The following is a 17117-nucleotide window of genomic DNA, read 5'->3' as shown; positions in this document are numbered from 1 at the left end:
TGGGAGGCTGCAGAGCCCATATTTTGAGCACACAAATCCCACCCTCTGCTCCCCCTCATCAGGAGGCTGCAGCACCCCCATCCCTGGTATCTCCCCACTGGAAGGCTGCAGAATCTTCGTCCCCGGTGCCTCACTGTGAGGCAGCAGCCCCTCATCACCAAGGAGCCCCGACATGGGACAGAAGACCCCATCCCCAGAGGCTGGTGTCCAATATTTTTCATAGGGCAATGTGGTCACCCTAATAAAAAGATATACCTGAGATCTGACTCTAGGCCAGTATGGGCCCTTTTAGTCTATCCATTCAGAAATAAACTATTACCCTCTGATCTCAAAATAATGCTGGAGCATTGTTACATTAGCTTGCTTGTGTTTCCAGCACCCATTTTTCAGTTTTTTCATAGGATCATGCTATTGAACTCATATTTTTCATGGATTCCTGCTGCTGTCCCCCACTTTTTGCTGACTTCCAGAGTATCTTGATAGACCCATTCACATCTGGGTTTCAGTCACTGGCCTTTCTACAGCAAAGTCAGCCCAAACTGAGTTTCCAGTTTAACCCATGGGATATTTTACATTACATTTACCGTGACCCCATGTACAAAGTATCACAGTACAGATAAACACGTGGGGCTCTCATGCAGTTCTCAATGTCTTCTTTTAGAACTAAAGAAAATACTGTAGTGCAGGGGAGGAAGAAGGTGGTTTACATCTCGTACTGATCACTGGTCCCTTGTGACACATGAAAGAGAGGTGTTTAGAAAGAGTGAATCAGTGGAGCAAGGTGACTAGTTAGCTTGAGAGGATAAGCTCAGGCAACAGAAGAACAACTAAGGGATTGGAAGTCTATTGAAAATGATAAGAAAAAAGAAAGGAAGAAGATAAAAACAGAAAAGATGGAGAGGGACTCTCTTTTCTTCTGGTCCCTTCTCAGCTTCCCTCTTAACTGATCTCCTTGGCTTTCTTCCAAAAGTACTGCCCCTTGCTCTTTTAAAGCATTCACTGAAAAGTCAGCAGAAAGCACCTCTCTTTGTGAACACGAACTGGGCGTACGTGCTAGTGCAAAGTAAATATTTTGCTGGCACTGCTTTTTCTGCTTGTTCCTTCCTCTGTTTTAGAAGATGACGGCACACTTTTGAATTAGTAATTATCTCAAACCGCTTATTGGCCTCTTTCCATATATTTCTTTTCAAGATCTTACGCAGAATGCCTCCAGCCTGCCTTTCCATCTCTTTTCGTCTATGAGGTATTGGCCAAGCCTAGCTATTATTTCATTTTGATTAATCCTTCCAAACCTGGAATGACTGTGGTTGCCCACAGCTGGTCTATGTCAGTCTGCTTAAAGCTGTTCTGCTTTCATAGTCCAGGACACATTTTGCATAGGATCAGATTATGTCCAAATTCAGCTACAAATTGCATCACACAGACCCATGCTGGAATCAATGAATTAAACACGCTATCATCTGGTTATAAGAGGAAAGTTAGAACTGCTTCTCAGACAGGGAGTCCTCACCACTTACCCACAGTCTTTATAACATAGACAGAAGAGTTACACACTCTTGATACCATAATACATTCACCAAATTTTTTATAGCTGTTTGAATGACATTTCTTTGGGATGTGATCGTGTTTTTCTAGCTCCTTCCTCCCTTTTCCCCCTTGCACCTCTACTGAGTTGTCGACCTTTCATTGTAGAGCCTCCTCCTATTCCAAGAACATCTCATTCTTCTTGGTGCTGGGTCTGAGGTTTCTCCATTCCCTGTCTCCATCCCTCCTGCTATTCTTCTCTTTGTCCACCGCCATTGGAATGATATGCCTCTTCCTTCTTATATTAGTGCTGCAGACAATGGCTTCTTCTTCCCATATTCTGTGCCTCTCCAGCAGGAAAAGCAGGAGGACAGAAAGAATGCATATCACAGTCATATGGAAAGACTTCATGGGAAATTTTACAATACTAGGCCACCACTCCGAATGATGGACATTTTAGTGGTGCTAAGTCAGGATGTGGGACAGTAGGCAAAATATCTTGTATGAGATACATGGCACACAGCTGCTGTTTGTGAAGTGTACCCACTGTGAAGCTCCTGATTCATCTAAATACATTTTTATTGCTCTGTGTTTGCAAAAAGCTCTGCCACCAAACTGTTCTACAAGTGTGCTCTGTCCTACCTTTTGTTCTGTTTGTCCTGACTTTCTAGGGGGTATTTTGCTGAAACTGGCATGTGCATCAAATGTAACAAAGCCTGCAAGACATGTGAAGGAAATGCCACCAAATGTCAGTCCTGCGAAAGTCCTTTACTCCTGGAGCAATGGGAATGTAAAGTCTCCTGTTCCGAGAAGCACTTTGCCACCAATGGAATCTGTAAACACTGCCCTGAGATGTGTCAGGAATGCATTCATGAAAGTGCATGCAAAGGTACTGCAGGGAAGTAGCCATGGCATTTATCCACTTGTTTAAAATAAGACCTCTCTGGAAACACATAGGCTAGCAGTTAAAAATGGGAAAAGTAACTTTCACCTAATTGTTAAGCTATTCAGGATGGTACTAATGTGCACTATATCATATGGTAGGATTCGTAACCAGATGTATCTAGGAATATGCACATTCAGTGTTCCTTTTTCTGCTCTTTTTTGTATTTCAAGATATTCCTGCAAGCTTAACTTCATCCCCAATTTAACATGTAATAGACCTCAGGTCCTGGCTTGCCACTGCCTGGCACCTGAGGTAGTCATTTACAGCTGTACAAAGTAGAAGCAAAATGCTACCATTTTAAATTAGTGGCATTTTACACCAACAAAGGTGCAAATGGCTGCACAAGATACAGAGCAGGGGAGAATCAAGCCCTCTGAGTGTTCACGCAATCAATGATGAGTGAACCACACAACGTTTAGGGATTCTGTTCAGTTGGGCTGGTCCCCCCGAAGTTAGAATGATTGTGTGAATTTCAAGGGCAGGTGAATGTGAGCAACTATCTGTCAATGGGGACGTGTGCAAGTGGATGACAGTGAAAGGTAATGAACAAAAAAGTTAAACTACAAGGTTAAAATTAACTCAAATGTAGAGATCAGCTCAGCCCATAACTTCAGATTCTAATAAATCCATTCTCTGGGGAAATTCAGAGCTGGATTCAAATGCTCCAGGCAAAGCCTACTTCTGGACACATCTATACTTTTGTTAAGATCGATGCTCCGGAGGTCCATCTTCCCAGGGCTCAATTTAGCAATTCCAGTAGGGATCTGCTAAATTGAACATGGAGAGTGCTCCCATTGACTCCGCTACTCCTTGCAGTCACATTAGTGGCATTTGCAAGAAGTAAGGGAAGTTGATGGGAGAGTTTCTCCCATCAGCCTCCCACAGCAGGGAGAGCTGAGAATGTCGACCTCAGGTGCCAACATGGACTCCAGCTGTGCTATTCTCCTAGCTGGAGTTGAGTGTCTTAGCTCGACTTTCTCCCCTACCGTAGACCTGCCATTGGTGATGAGCTGAACAAAAGTTCAGATTTAAATATCCCTGAACTTTTGAGAAGTTTGAAATTAAATTCATAAGTAGCTTGGCACCATTCGCCCATCTCTATGCGGAGGTGCAGTCTAGCTTCAGCCTAAAATTTAGTAAAGACGCTAGGACAATTCTTCTTTTTTTTTTTTTCTAATTTATTTTCCTGACCAGTTTGCCCATCCCTAGAAGCAATGCATCAGGGGTTACATTTGTTTTTTGTTGATCTTACCAGAAAAATAAGCTGTTCTTTTGCTTAGCCAGCTGCTTTTCTTTTCCCATAGTATGCGAGGATGAGTTCTTCTTGCATAATGGGAAATGTCTGCTGGATTGCCCTTCTGGCTTCTATGCTGACTTCAACAGATGCTTTCCTTGCCATGAGGACTGCGAAGAATGTGATGGGCCTGATTCGGATGACTGTAATGAGTGTGCCAACAGCTTATTTGTTTTATACAATGGCGAGTGCTTTCGGGAATGCCCAGAAGGGACTTACTACGAAACAGAGACTGAAGACTGCCAAGGTATTTTTTTTTTCAAAAGATACAGAAACAATCGTAAGTGGAGTTAGTTGAATAGGATCAAAAGTGATTTAGGGGTGTTGGTTAATATATTTAACATTGATCCTGGAAAAGAACACCAAGGCAGCAAAATGTGCCAATGACACAACATTACTGAGGCCAGGCCTACAAGAGACCTGGAGGTCGATCCTAGATATGCAATTCCAGCTACAGCTTATCTGGCTATCCTCTAAGAAACTCTCCCATCAGCCTTCCTTACTCCTTGCGATAATGAGGAGTACTGGGGTCGACTGTTAAGCCCAGATATTTTGATTTCTCACGTCTCCACTAAGTGCACAAAATCAAATCCTGAAAGATCAACCCTGATCAGGTCAATCTCCTGGTAAGTATAGACTATTCAAAGTGTGAGAAAGCCCAGAGTGACCCAAGGAAGCTAGGTGAATGGGCAACATGAGTGGAAATGCACGTCTGTATTATTACTTATGTAAAAGGAGAGGTGTCTGTCCGTCCCACTGTAGTCATGAACATTCCCTACCCGCCCCTGGACTGCAGCCCCTGCAACCCCTCATCCTTTCCCCTCTTCCCACTACACCTCTGTGCTCCCTTCCCTGTCCACAGCCCCTCCTACTGTCCCGTCTAACTGCAGTTCCCCCCTTCCCCCGGCTCGGTGCCAGCCCATCTCCAAGTGTGCCCAACCCCCAACTGTGGACCCCGCAGCCCCTCCCCTTCTCCGGGTCCCCCCAACTGTGGCCCCTCTCCCTTTCCACTCTTCCCACTGCACCTCTTTGCTCCCATCCCCAGCCCCTCCCTGGGCCCACCCCCTGATTGCAGACCCTGCAGACCCTCCTCCTTTCCCCTCTTCCAGCTACACATCTGTGCTTGCTCCCCTGGACCCAGACCCACTGCCCCTCAGACTGCAGCGCCCCCCAGCTCACCACCTTCCCATCTCCACCTGTGTCCACCACCCAACTGCGAACTCCACAGCCCCTCACCTCCCTCCAGACTGCAGCCTCCACAGACCCCCCGCTTTTCCTCTCTCCTTGCTACACCTCCTTGCTCCAGCTCCAGGGACCCAGCTAGGGCCAGGGGAACCCTGGCAGCCCTGGGGCCAGGAGCCAGCAAGGGTGCACAGTTCAGCTGGCAACCACAGGGCTGGGAGCTGGGAGCTGGCAGCTCCAGCCCAAGGGACCTGGTGGAATCCTGGGTTCCCCCAGCCCCAACTGCATCCTCAGGGCTGGAGCTGCTGACAGATCTCTGTGCCCTGCCCAGCTCCCTCTGTGCCCTGGCTGGCTCCCAACCCCAAGGCTGCTGGGGCTCCCCTGGGTCCTTGGGGCTGGAGCTGCTGGCTCCTGGCTTCCAGGCTGCCGGTGGAGCTCTGCACCCTTGCTCTCTCCCAGGCCCAGGGCTGCCAGGGTTTTCCTGGCCCCAGCTGGGTCCCCAGGATTGCAGCTGCAGGTGGAGCTCCACAATCCAGCTGACTCCCATCCCCAGGGCTACCAGTGTTCCCCTGTCCCTGGCTGGATCCCCTGGGCTGGAACTGCGAGGCTTCCCCCAGCCCAGCCCTCATGGCTGGAGCTGCCAGAAGGGCTCCATGCCCCTGCAGGCTCCCAGCCCTGCAGGCTCCCAGCCCTGGCCAGTACCTTGGTCCTGTTGCTGCCAGCGAGCTCCTAGCTTGGTAACTGCCCCAGAAGAGTGGGCCCTGCTAATAGGAAATAATAATTGGAACTGCTCTTACACATTGCAGATATCTAAATTACATGTCACCATCCAGGAGAAAAAGAGCAAGTGTCACGCGGGGAGAGGTAGGGCAAACTATTGCCCAATACACAGTGCAGTCAATAAGAAAGCAAACTGTTAGGTTATTGAATGAATGGGATAGGAAAGGGACTTTTCTATAGCTCCCTGCCATGCATATTTTCCTGGTGCATGTTTTCTGCTTGACAAACGAAAACTACTTTAAAAGAATTTGAAAAGAAACAAGTGGAGACACACTTTGCTGTTTGTACATTTCAGAGTGTGACAGGACATGCCAGACTTGCTCCTCTTCTACCACCTGCCTTACCTGTAGAGAGGGCCTGGAGATGAATGGCAAGGGTCAATGTGTGATGTCCAGGTATTGCTCTCTCACTGAATACCATGATGAGCAGACTCAAACCTGTAAGCTTTGTCACAAGAAGTGCTCTCGCTGTACAGGGCCCACTGAACATCAGTGCCTGAGTTGTCCAAAGAATCGGCATCTTCTCAGTGAGTATCTTGCTCCTGCATACTGGTTTGATTTTGTCTTCTCCTTTGAAGATGAATGTGACACGTGCAGATTCACCATTAATCATGGTGCTTCAAGCTGCATTTCCACTGCTACATATCATGAAATGTGTGACCCATATTTCCACTGGCTGAAAACCAGTCTGAACATTGCAATTTATGTGTGGCAGATAGCTTTCAGGTGTCCTGGCCCCAGTGCAAACAGGCCAGTTGTTTCTGTGGAATTAGTCAAGAAAATCTCTTGACCATACGAAAGCAGCCTTGCATTTTGGACAGATATTTAAGTTTGGGCCTTAAAAACTTCAGTGCCCAACGCAGAACTTCTAACCTTCATGACACTCAAGCACTAAAGCTTTTCGAGTTACCTACTGACTGTTTGCTTTCAGCTGTCCTTTCCTACAGCTTTTTTACAAGTGGGTAGCTTTAAAATCACATCAAGAACCAGCTGGTCCTTTTCAGAGGGACTTTTAGCCCTGACTGACTATTTTGCAAGTGCATCTATTTTGCACACATAAAACGCATGTACGTATGCAAATATGGGTTTGCTCAGATGCCTTGAAGCGTTTCCAATGTATGATATACACCTATAGTCACAAATTTAGAGATCTAGTTAAAGAGGCTCACTGCAAAATTGTCCCCAGAACATGATTCAGGCTCTGTGGTACTGCGTTTCAAGCAAACTAATGTTTGAAGTAAAGAGACATTTACCTGAGGGATTGAGTGAAAATTAAAAGGCTATCTGAATTTAGTATTTAGTGAATATATGTATAAAAAAAAATCAAACAAAAAATGAGCATTTATAAAATTCATCAAGGGCCAAATTTACTTCAGAGAAGCAGAGCATCCATATCAAAAGTAGACAAACATTATTGTAGTACCAAATCCTAAGACTGATTGTCTAAGTTGGTGAATTTGTCTCAGGACACAAACAAATAATTTTGCAGAGGAATACAATTTTAATCACACATATCTTCCTGCTTGCAGTCACCATAGTGTGAGAATGTGGTCATATAGGTGGGTATTAACTACAGCTTCTAATCCAAATCATAGATCCAGGCTTCAGTCAGAGTTTCCAGCTCTGAACTAAATTTGAACAATGAATTACAATTCTTTGAGCTTTGAAAAGTTCAGATGAGATGGTCCAGATTCTGAACCATCGAGTTTATGAATCTGAGGGTTTGGTTCAGGCCCCTTTCCATTGTCAATAAACAGTATCCTTTTATTCCTTACTGTCTGTATGTTACATTTAGAGAACTAGACAGGCAACCTGTAGTCCAGAAAGTGGCAAAAAATGCCAAAAAATAGTAAGGAAAAATATTCCCTTGCCTATATGTAAACTGAGTAGTGAAACACACAAGATTATTTTACTTTGTGAGTAGTCATTGTTCTCCTTCATTCTGATTAACAAAGGCTAGTTGAAGCTCATATGGTTAAATGACTCGGTGCTGGCCTTACATTTCAGAATTAAATTCTGCTGACTGCCATCTGAAATCTCAGTGCAATATTGTCATATTCCTAGTACATTTGGCAGGCCTGCAAGTGTGCTCTCCCACCATGCAAAGCAGCAGCCAAACTGCTCAGTTATTCATTGGGATTAAAGTCATTGAGCTATTCGAGCTCAAAATTGTCATTAATCCTATAGATTTGACCAAATATGCGTCAAAACTGTGAGCTAGATATTTAGAATCAGAAGCAGTGAAACCAAGAGCTAAATGGTGCTGCAGTTGGAGGGATGAAATTTCCTGTTGCCTTTGTATTGTCATGCATATGTTGCGATGTCATTTGTTGTTAATTATTATATATAATAATCCCTTGTTATCTTTCAGAAATTAAAACACAGGCACAGTCCCTGCCCTGAAGAACTTTCAGTCTATATTAGGCAGAAAAAATGGAGACAGACAAATGAAGGGATTAGACACAAAAATAATTAATATACGAGGGCACTCTTTTCTGTGTCAGCTATAACATCTGTGGTGGGATATGTTATCTATCCTCAAGCGGGAGAAGAGACTATTGTATGTGACCCTTGGTTCTGTCTTATTCCCACTGCAGATACAACATGTGTAGAAATGTGTCCTGATGGATATTATGTTGACAGTGATGAGGCACGATGTTTCGCATGCCACAGCACCTGTGAGACTTGTGATGGAAAACATAGCACACAATGCCTTACCTGCAGATCCGGTTGGTACAAACAAGCCATGGGATGTGAACAAGTCTGCACAGTTGGGTAAGGTGCCGGGATGCAGCTAAAAGCTACAATGGACAGAGAAATTTGCTAAACTATAAAAAACAGCCTTCAATTCTGCGTTTTTTTTTAGTGAATGTTTCTCATGTGATTTCTCTACATTAGAGTTGCCCTCTAGAGACAATTTAGGATTTCCCTAGTAAGGAGAATGTTGGAGCACAATCTCCTGAGGCCTGATCATAGGGGGACCATATCTCCCTCTCCCAAATATAGGACAGGGAGATATTGGGAGGCAGGGGTGGCTCCTCCAAACCCCAGTGAGCCAGGAAGGAGGCACCAACTGCTGGCGCTCCCCGGGAGCCCCAGGAAAGCGGCAGCTGCCAGAGATCCCCCTGCTTCACCGAGGCTCAGGGACATTGGAGGGGACAGCCCGAATACAGGACAAGGAGTCCCTTTTAAAAAATAAGTCAGAATTCCCTTTTGGCATCCCAAATACAGGACCTTCCTGCCCAATACAGGATGGATGGTCACCCTACCTGACCCACAAGTGCATCCACCTACTTTGTGACTGAATTTCCCCACTGCTTTAGAAAGTGCTGCTCTTTGCTAAACTCAGAAAGCCAAATAGCACATGAGCATGAGAGGGAATGCCCTCCATTAGAGGGAGGGATAGCTCGGTGGTTTGAACACTGGCCTTCTAAATCTGGGATTGTGAGCTCAGTCCTTGAGAGGGCCATTTAGGGATCTGGGGCCAATAGATTTGAGGGGGGAAAAAAGCAGGGGGCTGGTGCTTGGTCCTGCCAAGAAGGCAGGGGACTAGACTCAATGCCTTCCAGCTCTATGAGATGGGTATCTCTATATATTATTTACTGTGAAGAGAGTAATTAAGGGTGAAATCTTTGTGATAGCTGCTGGGAATGGAACTTTTACAACCACATAAACATTTTCAAACCTTCCCCTCTTCCAAAATTAATTTCAGATATTATGCAAACAATGCCACCGGCTTGTGCGAGAGATGCCACAAGAGCTGTAAAGAGTGTTTAGGACCTCAGCACACAGACTGTCTATCCTGTGATATGTATCTCTTCCTGCTGACATCCAAGAATGAATGTCTCCTCTCTTGTCCTGAATATTATTATGAGGATCATGTTACAAACACCTGTGAAAGATGCCACCCTACTTGCAGTTCCTGCGAAGGTAAGATCCTACATTATATGCTTCTCTGCCACAAAAGCTTTAAAAAACAATCTCTATCTCTCTCCAGCTCTCCCTGTTCAAGGTTTCAATAACATTATACAGCAGATAACTTCGATGTTATATGAACATGTTCATTTATTGAAGGCTGAACAGTTTCTGATGCTTCTGTATTTGCGTCACCAAAAGGACCACAAGACAGATTTGGAAGTAGCTTGGCTGCCAATAATTGTGCTGTAAAACAAGCTCTTTGCTGAATTCAGCACTTACTCCACAGCAGTCCTATTTAAATCAATTGGGCTATTCACCACATGAGATAATAATCAAACCCAGGAAGGGGAGTGGAAACTAAGGGGCTGGATTCTGGTTCCTCTATGCACATTGAGCAGTCCCTCCCTGTATGACTACAGGTTGAACTGCTCTAGTCTAACATTCTCTGTTGTCTGGCAATGTCCATAATCCAGCACAACTCTAGTTACCTGGATGACCACTTATCCGGAGTGCAGCCAAGTTTACTGTAATCCCACAAAGTTTGTTCACAGCCACTGGCTGTCAGTGTTCTGTGCTGTTATTTAACTGTAATTTACCCCTAAATGTCTTCTAAGATCCCAGAAAGCAATGGAAGTGTTGTTAATGCTGCTAGACAATACTGACTTGCTGTGGTCCAGCAAATTCTCTCATCTGGCACAAGGGTGCCAGACCAGAGAGGGTCCTCCTGTAGTGACAGTCCCATGGAATCTACTCCTCTGTGTAAGCCAGGGTTTAGAAGCCGGTCCCAAGTTTTCAGAGATGAATAATTCTCAAAGGGAGGAGCAGAGAATTGACAGCTAGTGAAATATTTCAAACTAAAAGCACAAAGCTTAGGGTTCAAGGATAGCAGGGCCAAAAGTGTACACATATTGTTTTGAAATACAAATATTTTTGAAGTTCACCTTGAGGCACCATCCATTTTGTATTATTGCCACGCTGATCCAATCTGGTGCTTATTTATTTATTTCCCCCTCCTCCCTGCACCAAAAAAAAAAAAAACTGCATCCAATTTTGAGCTGAAAATGCTAGTCTCCTTGGACTCACATGATGTCCTGGTTTCTCAGAATGGCATCAAATGATGGTTACCATGTGCTATTCTGTAGCTCAGAAGGTACTATATAAAAGTCTGCATTGAAGAATGCAGATACTTAATTGGGCACCATCCTAATATTTGAAAGAAACTCCTAAAATGAAAAGTCTGCTTCAATAGCCATTAAAATGTAGTTGTACAGGCAAATTATTGGAATCAACAGTAATATTTTTGACTTGGGCTTTGGAACCTGAAACATTGTTGTCATTTACATTCTGCCTTCTGCACATGCTTCTGTATTTGCTTCGTCGTTAATGCTGCTGGGCACATTTTCGACTATAATTATAGAGAGATTGGATAGGAGCGAGCCCACTGGTTAATAATAATCCTTCTAACCAAAAGCAAAAGGCCTGTGAGGAACTCTTGCCACATAGCAGTGCAACCCCTGCAGCACCAGGAAGGAACTAGGGCTGGAGAATCAAGGCTCTTCTCCTGCTCCCCCACTTGCTATGGGGGAAATGATTTATTCCAGCCCAGAAGAATGTGAAGCTCTGTTGACTGGCACTCTGAGGGGGAAGAGTCATGGCTCTTCCAGTGGGGCGGTAATTTTTCATGGGGGGCCCACTCCAAGATTTTGTAAGTGGTCAAAGGCTGCACTTTTCTATGGAGGGGGTGTGGGATCTAGGATGGAGGTTGGGTGCAGAAGGGAACTTGAGGCAGAGGACTGGGCTTAGGGAGAGCGTGGCAGGCCTGAGAGGGCATTTGGGTGAAGGAGGGGGTTGTGACTTGCAGAGGATTGGGGTGCAGTGCTTGGGGCGGGGGTCTGGGTGCAGGAGAGGATTCTGTCCCGGTAGAGAGGTAGGACAGAGTGCAGGGTTTGTGAGGAGTTGTGACCTGAGGAGGGTGCAGAGGGTTTGGGTGGTGACCTGAGCCAAGGTTTTGGAGTGCAAAGTCCAGGAGGGAGTATGGTTGCAGGAGCAGATTCTGGCTGGGGGGATGTGGGGTGCAGGAGGGCTTGGGGCATCAGAGGCAGGTTTGCAGGGTGGGGGTTAAAGATTGAGGATGGGGGGGTGGATTTGAGGGTTGAGACAGGTAGAGCCTGGAGATGGGAGGGGCGGGTTTGGGGGCTGAGGGGCGTAGAGCCTGGGAATGGGGTTCCACAAAATTATTTTGAGTTTAAAAGGGTTCTGTGGCTAAATAAAATTGGGAAATTCTGATCTAACCCTTACTAGTTCAGACAATACTACTAATTTTCCCTTTCTGTCTTCTTTTTCACACAGCAGTGGGTATGGAGGCAAAGGGGAATTGGTTGAAGTCTGATTGGGCAGCCCCATTTTCACATTAATTGTGTCGAATCATCCACTTCAGTATACCACACAATGTGCATGTGACATTTGTATTTTCCTCTAACATTGTTAGCATAACAAACCAACCACACAAAGTGTTCTGTTAGGTTTTATCTGAGGAAGTAAACATTACATTACAGCATCCGGCAAATCTTCTCAATCACTAATAGAAAAATAGCTCATACTCTTTGCCATATCTGGCAATACTAGTTTGTAGTGTTGTAGCCATTCGTCCTGGGATGTGAGAGAGTGAGGTAATATCTTTTACTGGATCAACTTGTGTAGGTGTGAGAGACAAGCTTTAGAGTTGTACAGAGCTCTTCTTCAGTAAATACAAACACCCCTTGTAATCTCTCAGCATTTTATCAATTTAAAATATATGCTGGAAACATTTTGTGAGCACTCAGAGTTCCCAGAGCACACTTTTTCCCCTTAATTTATGGCTCAAGCTCTTTTTCAAAATAGACTTCTTAATCTCAGGCCCATTCAGTACCAATACTTCATGACAACAAATGCTCTGTTCCTGGTGGGAGCAGATTAGCATGGTTCCCAAAGGAAGCTGATAACTTTTCATATTCCAATATAAAACTCTTGCTTTATTTTTCTTTAAAGGGAAGGGAGCACTCAGCTGTACGTCCTGTGTGTGGAGTTACCATCTAGCAGGTGGAATCTGCTACTCTGAATGTTTTGCTGGAGAATACAAACCCATAGAGGTACTATTTACACACAAGCATCTTCTTCAGCCACTTCTCTGCTGAACTCTGGGAAGTATTTACATATAAATGGACTTGAAACCCAAAGGAGAAAAGCGGAACAAACAGTGTTCTTTCTGAATCCAAAACTTACTTTTATTCCCCTCTTGGAAGAGAAGACAGAGCTCCAAATGCTTCTCTGAAATGAATGGAATTCCATCCTTGTAAAATGGGATTAAGTTAGACCAAAATCAAGCCTTGAATATGTGCAAAACAGTGGGTATCAAATGAGATGGCCCATATAGGCTCTGTCTACATGAGAGGGTTTTTCCAGCAAAACCAGCCTCTTGTTGGAAAAACCTGCAGAGTGTCTACACGCAAAATGTGCTTTGTCAACAGACTGTCAACAAAACCTAGCACATCCACGTGCATCATTGTGCCTCTGTGTGTCCAGGTATAGTACCTTTGTTGACAGTTTTCTGTTGGCAAAAAAGCCGTGTTGATGCTCTGAGGGCCATTTTCTCAACAGACAGGGCTTCTGGCTTCCTGGGCAGACCTGTTTGCTGAGCTTCCCATTGGCCCTTCTGTTGAGAGAGTGGCCAGGCAGTCTGGCCACTCTCAGTTGACAGAGCAGATCACTGTTTTAACCCGCTTTTGTGAGTGGATATGATCTGTCAACAGAGATTTTGCTGGAAGATCTCGTCTGACGGTAAGTTCTGCCGACAGATTGCTGTAGTGAAGAAGACGTAGCTATAATGTGGTATACTTCAGATGTGTGTAAAAGGGTGATAGGCATTAAACCAGGTATTTCCTTACTTCTTCTTTCTTCCAAAGGATTCAAGAAGACATGGGTTTAATTTACCCTTTTTTGTTTGTTTGTTTTATCTTTTTACTGCTGTTCTAGCCACTTCAATTATCCTAGCAGTATTACTGAGCTATGCCATTATTAATTATTATTTCTATTGCGATACAGCCTAGGTCCCAGTCACAGACCATGGTCCTATTGTGCTGTACATTGTACAAATACAGAACAAAGACATGGTCCTGCCCCTCAAAAGCTTATATTCTAAATAAGACTCAGAGCAACCCTGTGACTGGGTCTGATCTGTGTGTAACTGAAGTGCTTCTTAAAAGGCCTTGGCTAATGCCTTCATCTCCCAGCAACATTCAGCACTTCACAGGATCTGTCCCCCACAAACCAGCTGATGGTAGGGAAGAGGGATAACCAAAAAGTTTACTTTTACACTACTCATTTTCGCCATTAGGCCTCACACCAGCCATAGGGACCCAGCTCAGAATCATTTGCCATGTCAATGAACTGAGAGCTAGGCCAGGTGGTTATTTCCTGATTGTTATATGTAAATTAACTACTAAGGGAATTGTGCTGCATTAGGCTTCAAGAATGGAGGTGTACGTTTTAAAAATACTTCAGCATTTTATGTTACTACCGGGCCTTGTTACTGCTGATGACAGAAGACATTATAGAGGTCTGTGCAGGTCACCAAGAATCTAAATGGAAGCCATTAGAGTGTGTGTGTGTGTGTGTGTTATGGCTCTTGCTCTGTATTAGGTCACAGAGGATATGAATTGTTACAGCTCTTAGTTACAGGGCCGTGTCTTCTTAGCTCAAAATGTAGTAGGCCATGCCTTTTGCTCTGGAAGTGCCCCCATTGAATCCCTGTTGTATCAGCCAACATGGTGGTGGCCATCAGCTAAACACTATCTGTGACTAAATCCTGATCCAAACAGATTTTGCTCTTGATGTACATAGGACCAGAATCTATTCCCTCAGATTACAACAGCATAGGATTGCCAGCTCTGCGCTGAAATAGAAAAGGAAAGTAAATGTGGTTTGGTTTTGTTCTGTATCTCAAGAGGGACCAATCAGAATGTGAAAAATGCCATGAGACCTGCGTAGAATGTAAAGGGCCTGGACCCCACAACTGCACTGTCTGTCCAGCTAACACGAAACTCTACCTAGACGATAGCCGCTGCGTGCAGTGCTGTGATGGCTCTAACCACACAATAACCCAGGAATGTTGCGACTGCAGTGAAACACAAGGTAGGACTGAGATGAACAGTATGTTGATATTTAATAACCTCATAATCTGTTGGGTTATTTTTTTGTTGTTTGCTTTTGTTTTTTAACTGATTTTCTTCTGAGCTGCAGGATTATCAATGCAGGACTTCGCTGTATCCAAACGCATTTCTAGCACACCATCACCAGAGTATCTAGATGCTCTCTTTCTCCATGCTGCTTTCAGATCCCAGAAAACACCTTCCAAGTTTTCTCAGAGTGTTTCGTGATCTGGTTGAAAAAGAATCAGTTGGGTAAATAGATGGCAAATTGAGGCATTTTAAATTCAAGTCATACTCACTCCTGGTATAATGCCATTGTAGCTAGTCAAAGTAGATGCAGTGCTTTATACCCAAGGTGAATTCAACCCAAAACATTTAAATTGCTAGTGTGTTCTGTTAAGAGAATCCATAAACTTTGATCTAAAACAAAGTCCCCATTTGAAGTATGTCATGTTATTCACATTTTTGGTTACCTTTAACTTGCAGATGAGTGTATATTACAGACAAGTCTGAATCTATCAACTGAAAGCAAAGGGAAACCTGCTTTGTTTGTTACTACCTCCATTTTGCTGGTCCTCTGCTTTGGAGCCATTGCAGTCATCTGGAGAAGATCACGAGCCAAAGCTCCACCAGTAAACAAAGGTGGATACGAGAAGCTGACAGATCACTCAAAATCCTTCCCTTCTTACAAGAGCAACCACCATGAGAGCACCAGCTACCAAGATGATCAAGTGATTGAATATAAAGACTGGGATAAAGAGGATGAAGATAATGATGATGATGATATTGTATATATGAGCCAGGATGGCACAGTCTATCGTAAATTTAAATATGGCCTTCTTCAGGATGAGGAGGAAGATGAACTGGAATATGATGATGAAAGTTATTCATTTAGATAATTTTTATTCATTTATGTATTTTCCTTATTTGTTACCTCTCTCATTATATTAAATCAATTTAGTTAGTCCATAGGAGATATGAAATATTTTTTCCCTGTATGACTGGGCTCAAGCAGAAATGAATGTTCTCAATATTTTTAAGGAAAAGGGATTTTAATTATACATACTGTGAAAGCAGAATTCTTACTAAACTTTTGTTTCTAAAACATTTTAGAAATTCTTGATGGGTCTTTCAAGAATCAGCACTCCAAATATGGATTGGTAGATAGATTATTTTTTCTGTATACTCATGTATGGAAAATAAAATATTTTCCAGGGTGTATATGTAAGTGCATTGATATATAAAACAGACACATGTATCCGACTAGCACTTTCCAATCCCTTTTAAAAATATACTAATATAAATAAGACAGGGATATTTAGCTACATGGTGTATGTCCCTGGGATATGGTGTCACTTAATTGTTTATTTCTGTGTGATTATACGTTGTACTGTAGTTCATATTCTAATATGTGATTTTGCATAATTTACTCTCTTTTCCTGTCATGGTATTATCCAAAGCACTGACACTCCCCCAAATCTGATACATTTCTGCAAGTTTTAAGCGCATTTCCTCAAAGATTTAATATCTCTGACATTCAGCTTTAGATAAAATTTTAGATCACTGTGACCCTTTTCCAAATAGACTGTATTATATCCATGATTTGAATGAAATGAAAAGATAAAATATATCTGAAATATTTTATATGACATCAACTCCTGATTAATTTTGATTGTACTGAATATATATTTTAAGCAATATTTCATTTTGTACAGACTTCTTTGGACTTAGTACAAAGGAGTGCTTAGTCTATAAGTATGCCTGTGAAAAAATTTCAAGATTATGGAACATTGTCACAGAATAGACATGAATGCAAAAGATTTATTAATCCTGCTTTTCATATCTATCACAAATGGCTTTGGATGTTCAAATAATAGGAAAGGGAGTAATCAAAACTGCACTGAAAAATGTAAAATGAAACCATGGAAAACAATGAATTTTTCATCATTAGAGATTGCATGATTTATTGCATTATATCAGAAGATGCTAAATCCAGTTCCTTGTTGTGAAACAATAAACAAAAACTTTGTACAAAAGCATACAGGGAAGATCATTATTCACTATTAATATGTTTATATTTCACTATGAGGGTGATGAAGCACTGGAATGGGTTACATAGCGAGGTGGTGGAATATCTAACCCTAGGGTTTTTATGTCCAGACTTGACAAAGTCCTGGCTGGGGTGATTTAGTTAGGGTTGATCCTGCTTTGGGCAGAGGGGTAGTCTTGATGACCTCCCGAGGTCTTTTCCAGCCCTAGGATTCTATGATGCTATGGCTGGGTCTACA

The 17117-nt window shown here is 43.3% G+C and overlaps 1 protein-coding gene across 3 annotated transcripts in view; it reads left to right on the top strand.

The window, feature by feature from the left end:
- PCSK5 (proprotein convertase subtilisin/kexin type 5) overlaps positions 1 to 16865 on the top strand; it is a 361111-nt gene extending 344246 nt beyond the window's left edge. For all 3 annotated transcript variants that reach the window (XM_074994754.1, XM_074994752.1, XM_074994753.1), the window contains exons 30-37: positions 2196 to 2413; positions 3775 to 4011; positions 6022 to 6252; positions 8323 to 8500; positions 9438 to 9655; positions 12671 to 12771; positions 14626 to 14812; positions 15316 to 16865. In XM_074994754.1, coding sequence (XP_074850855.1) covers positions 2196 to 2413; positions 3775 to 4011; positions 6022 to 6252; positions 8323 to 8500; positions 9438 to 9655; positions 12671 to 12771; positions 14626 to 14812; positions 15316 to 15728 — 1783 coding nt within the window. In that variant the 3' untranslated portion in view covers positions 15729 to 16865. The remainder of the gene's footprint in view (positions 1 to 2195; positions 2414 to 3774; positions 4012 to 6021; positions 6253 to 8322; positions 8501 to 9437; positions 9656 to 12670; positions 12772 to 14625; positions 14813 to 15315) is intronic.
- Positions 16866 to 17117: the final 252 nt, after the last annotated feature.

Source organism: Carettochelys insculpta, chromosome 5, assembly GCF_033958435.1.
Source record: "Carettochelys insculpta isolate YL-2023 chromosome 5, ASM3395843v1, whole genome shotgun sequence".
NCBI classification, from domain to species: Eukaryota; Metazoa; Chordata; order Testudines; family Carettochelyidae; genus Carettochelys; species Carettochelys insculpta.
Note: the sequence above shows the minus strand (reverse complement) of the source record. Positions and strands in the feature narration are given on the sequence as shown.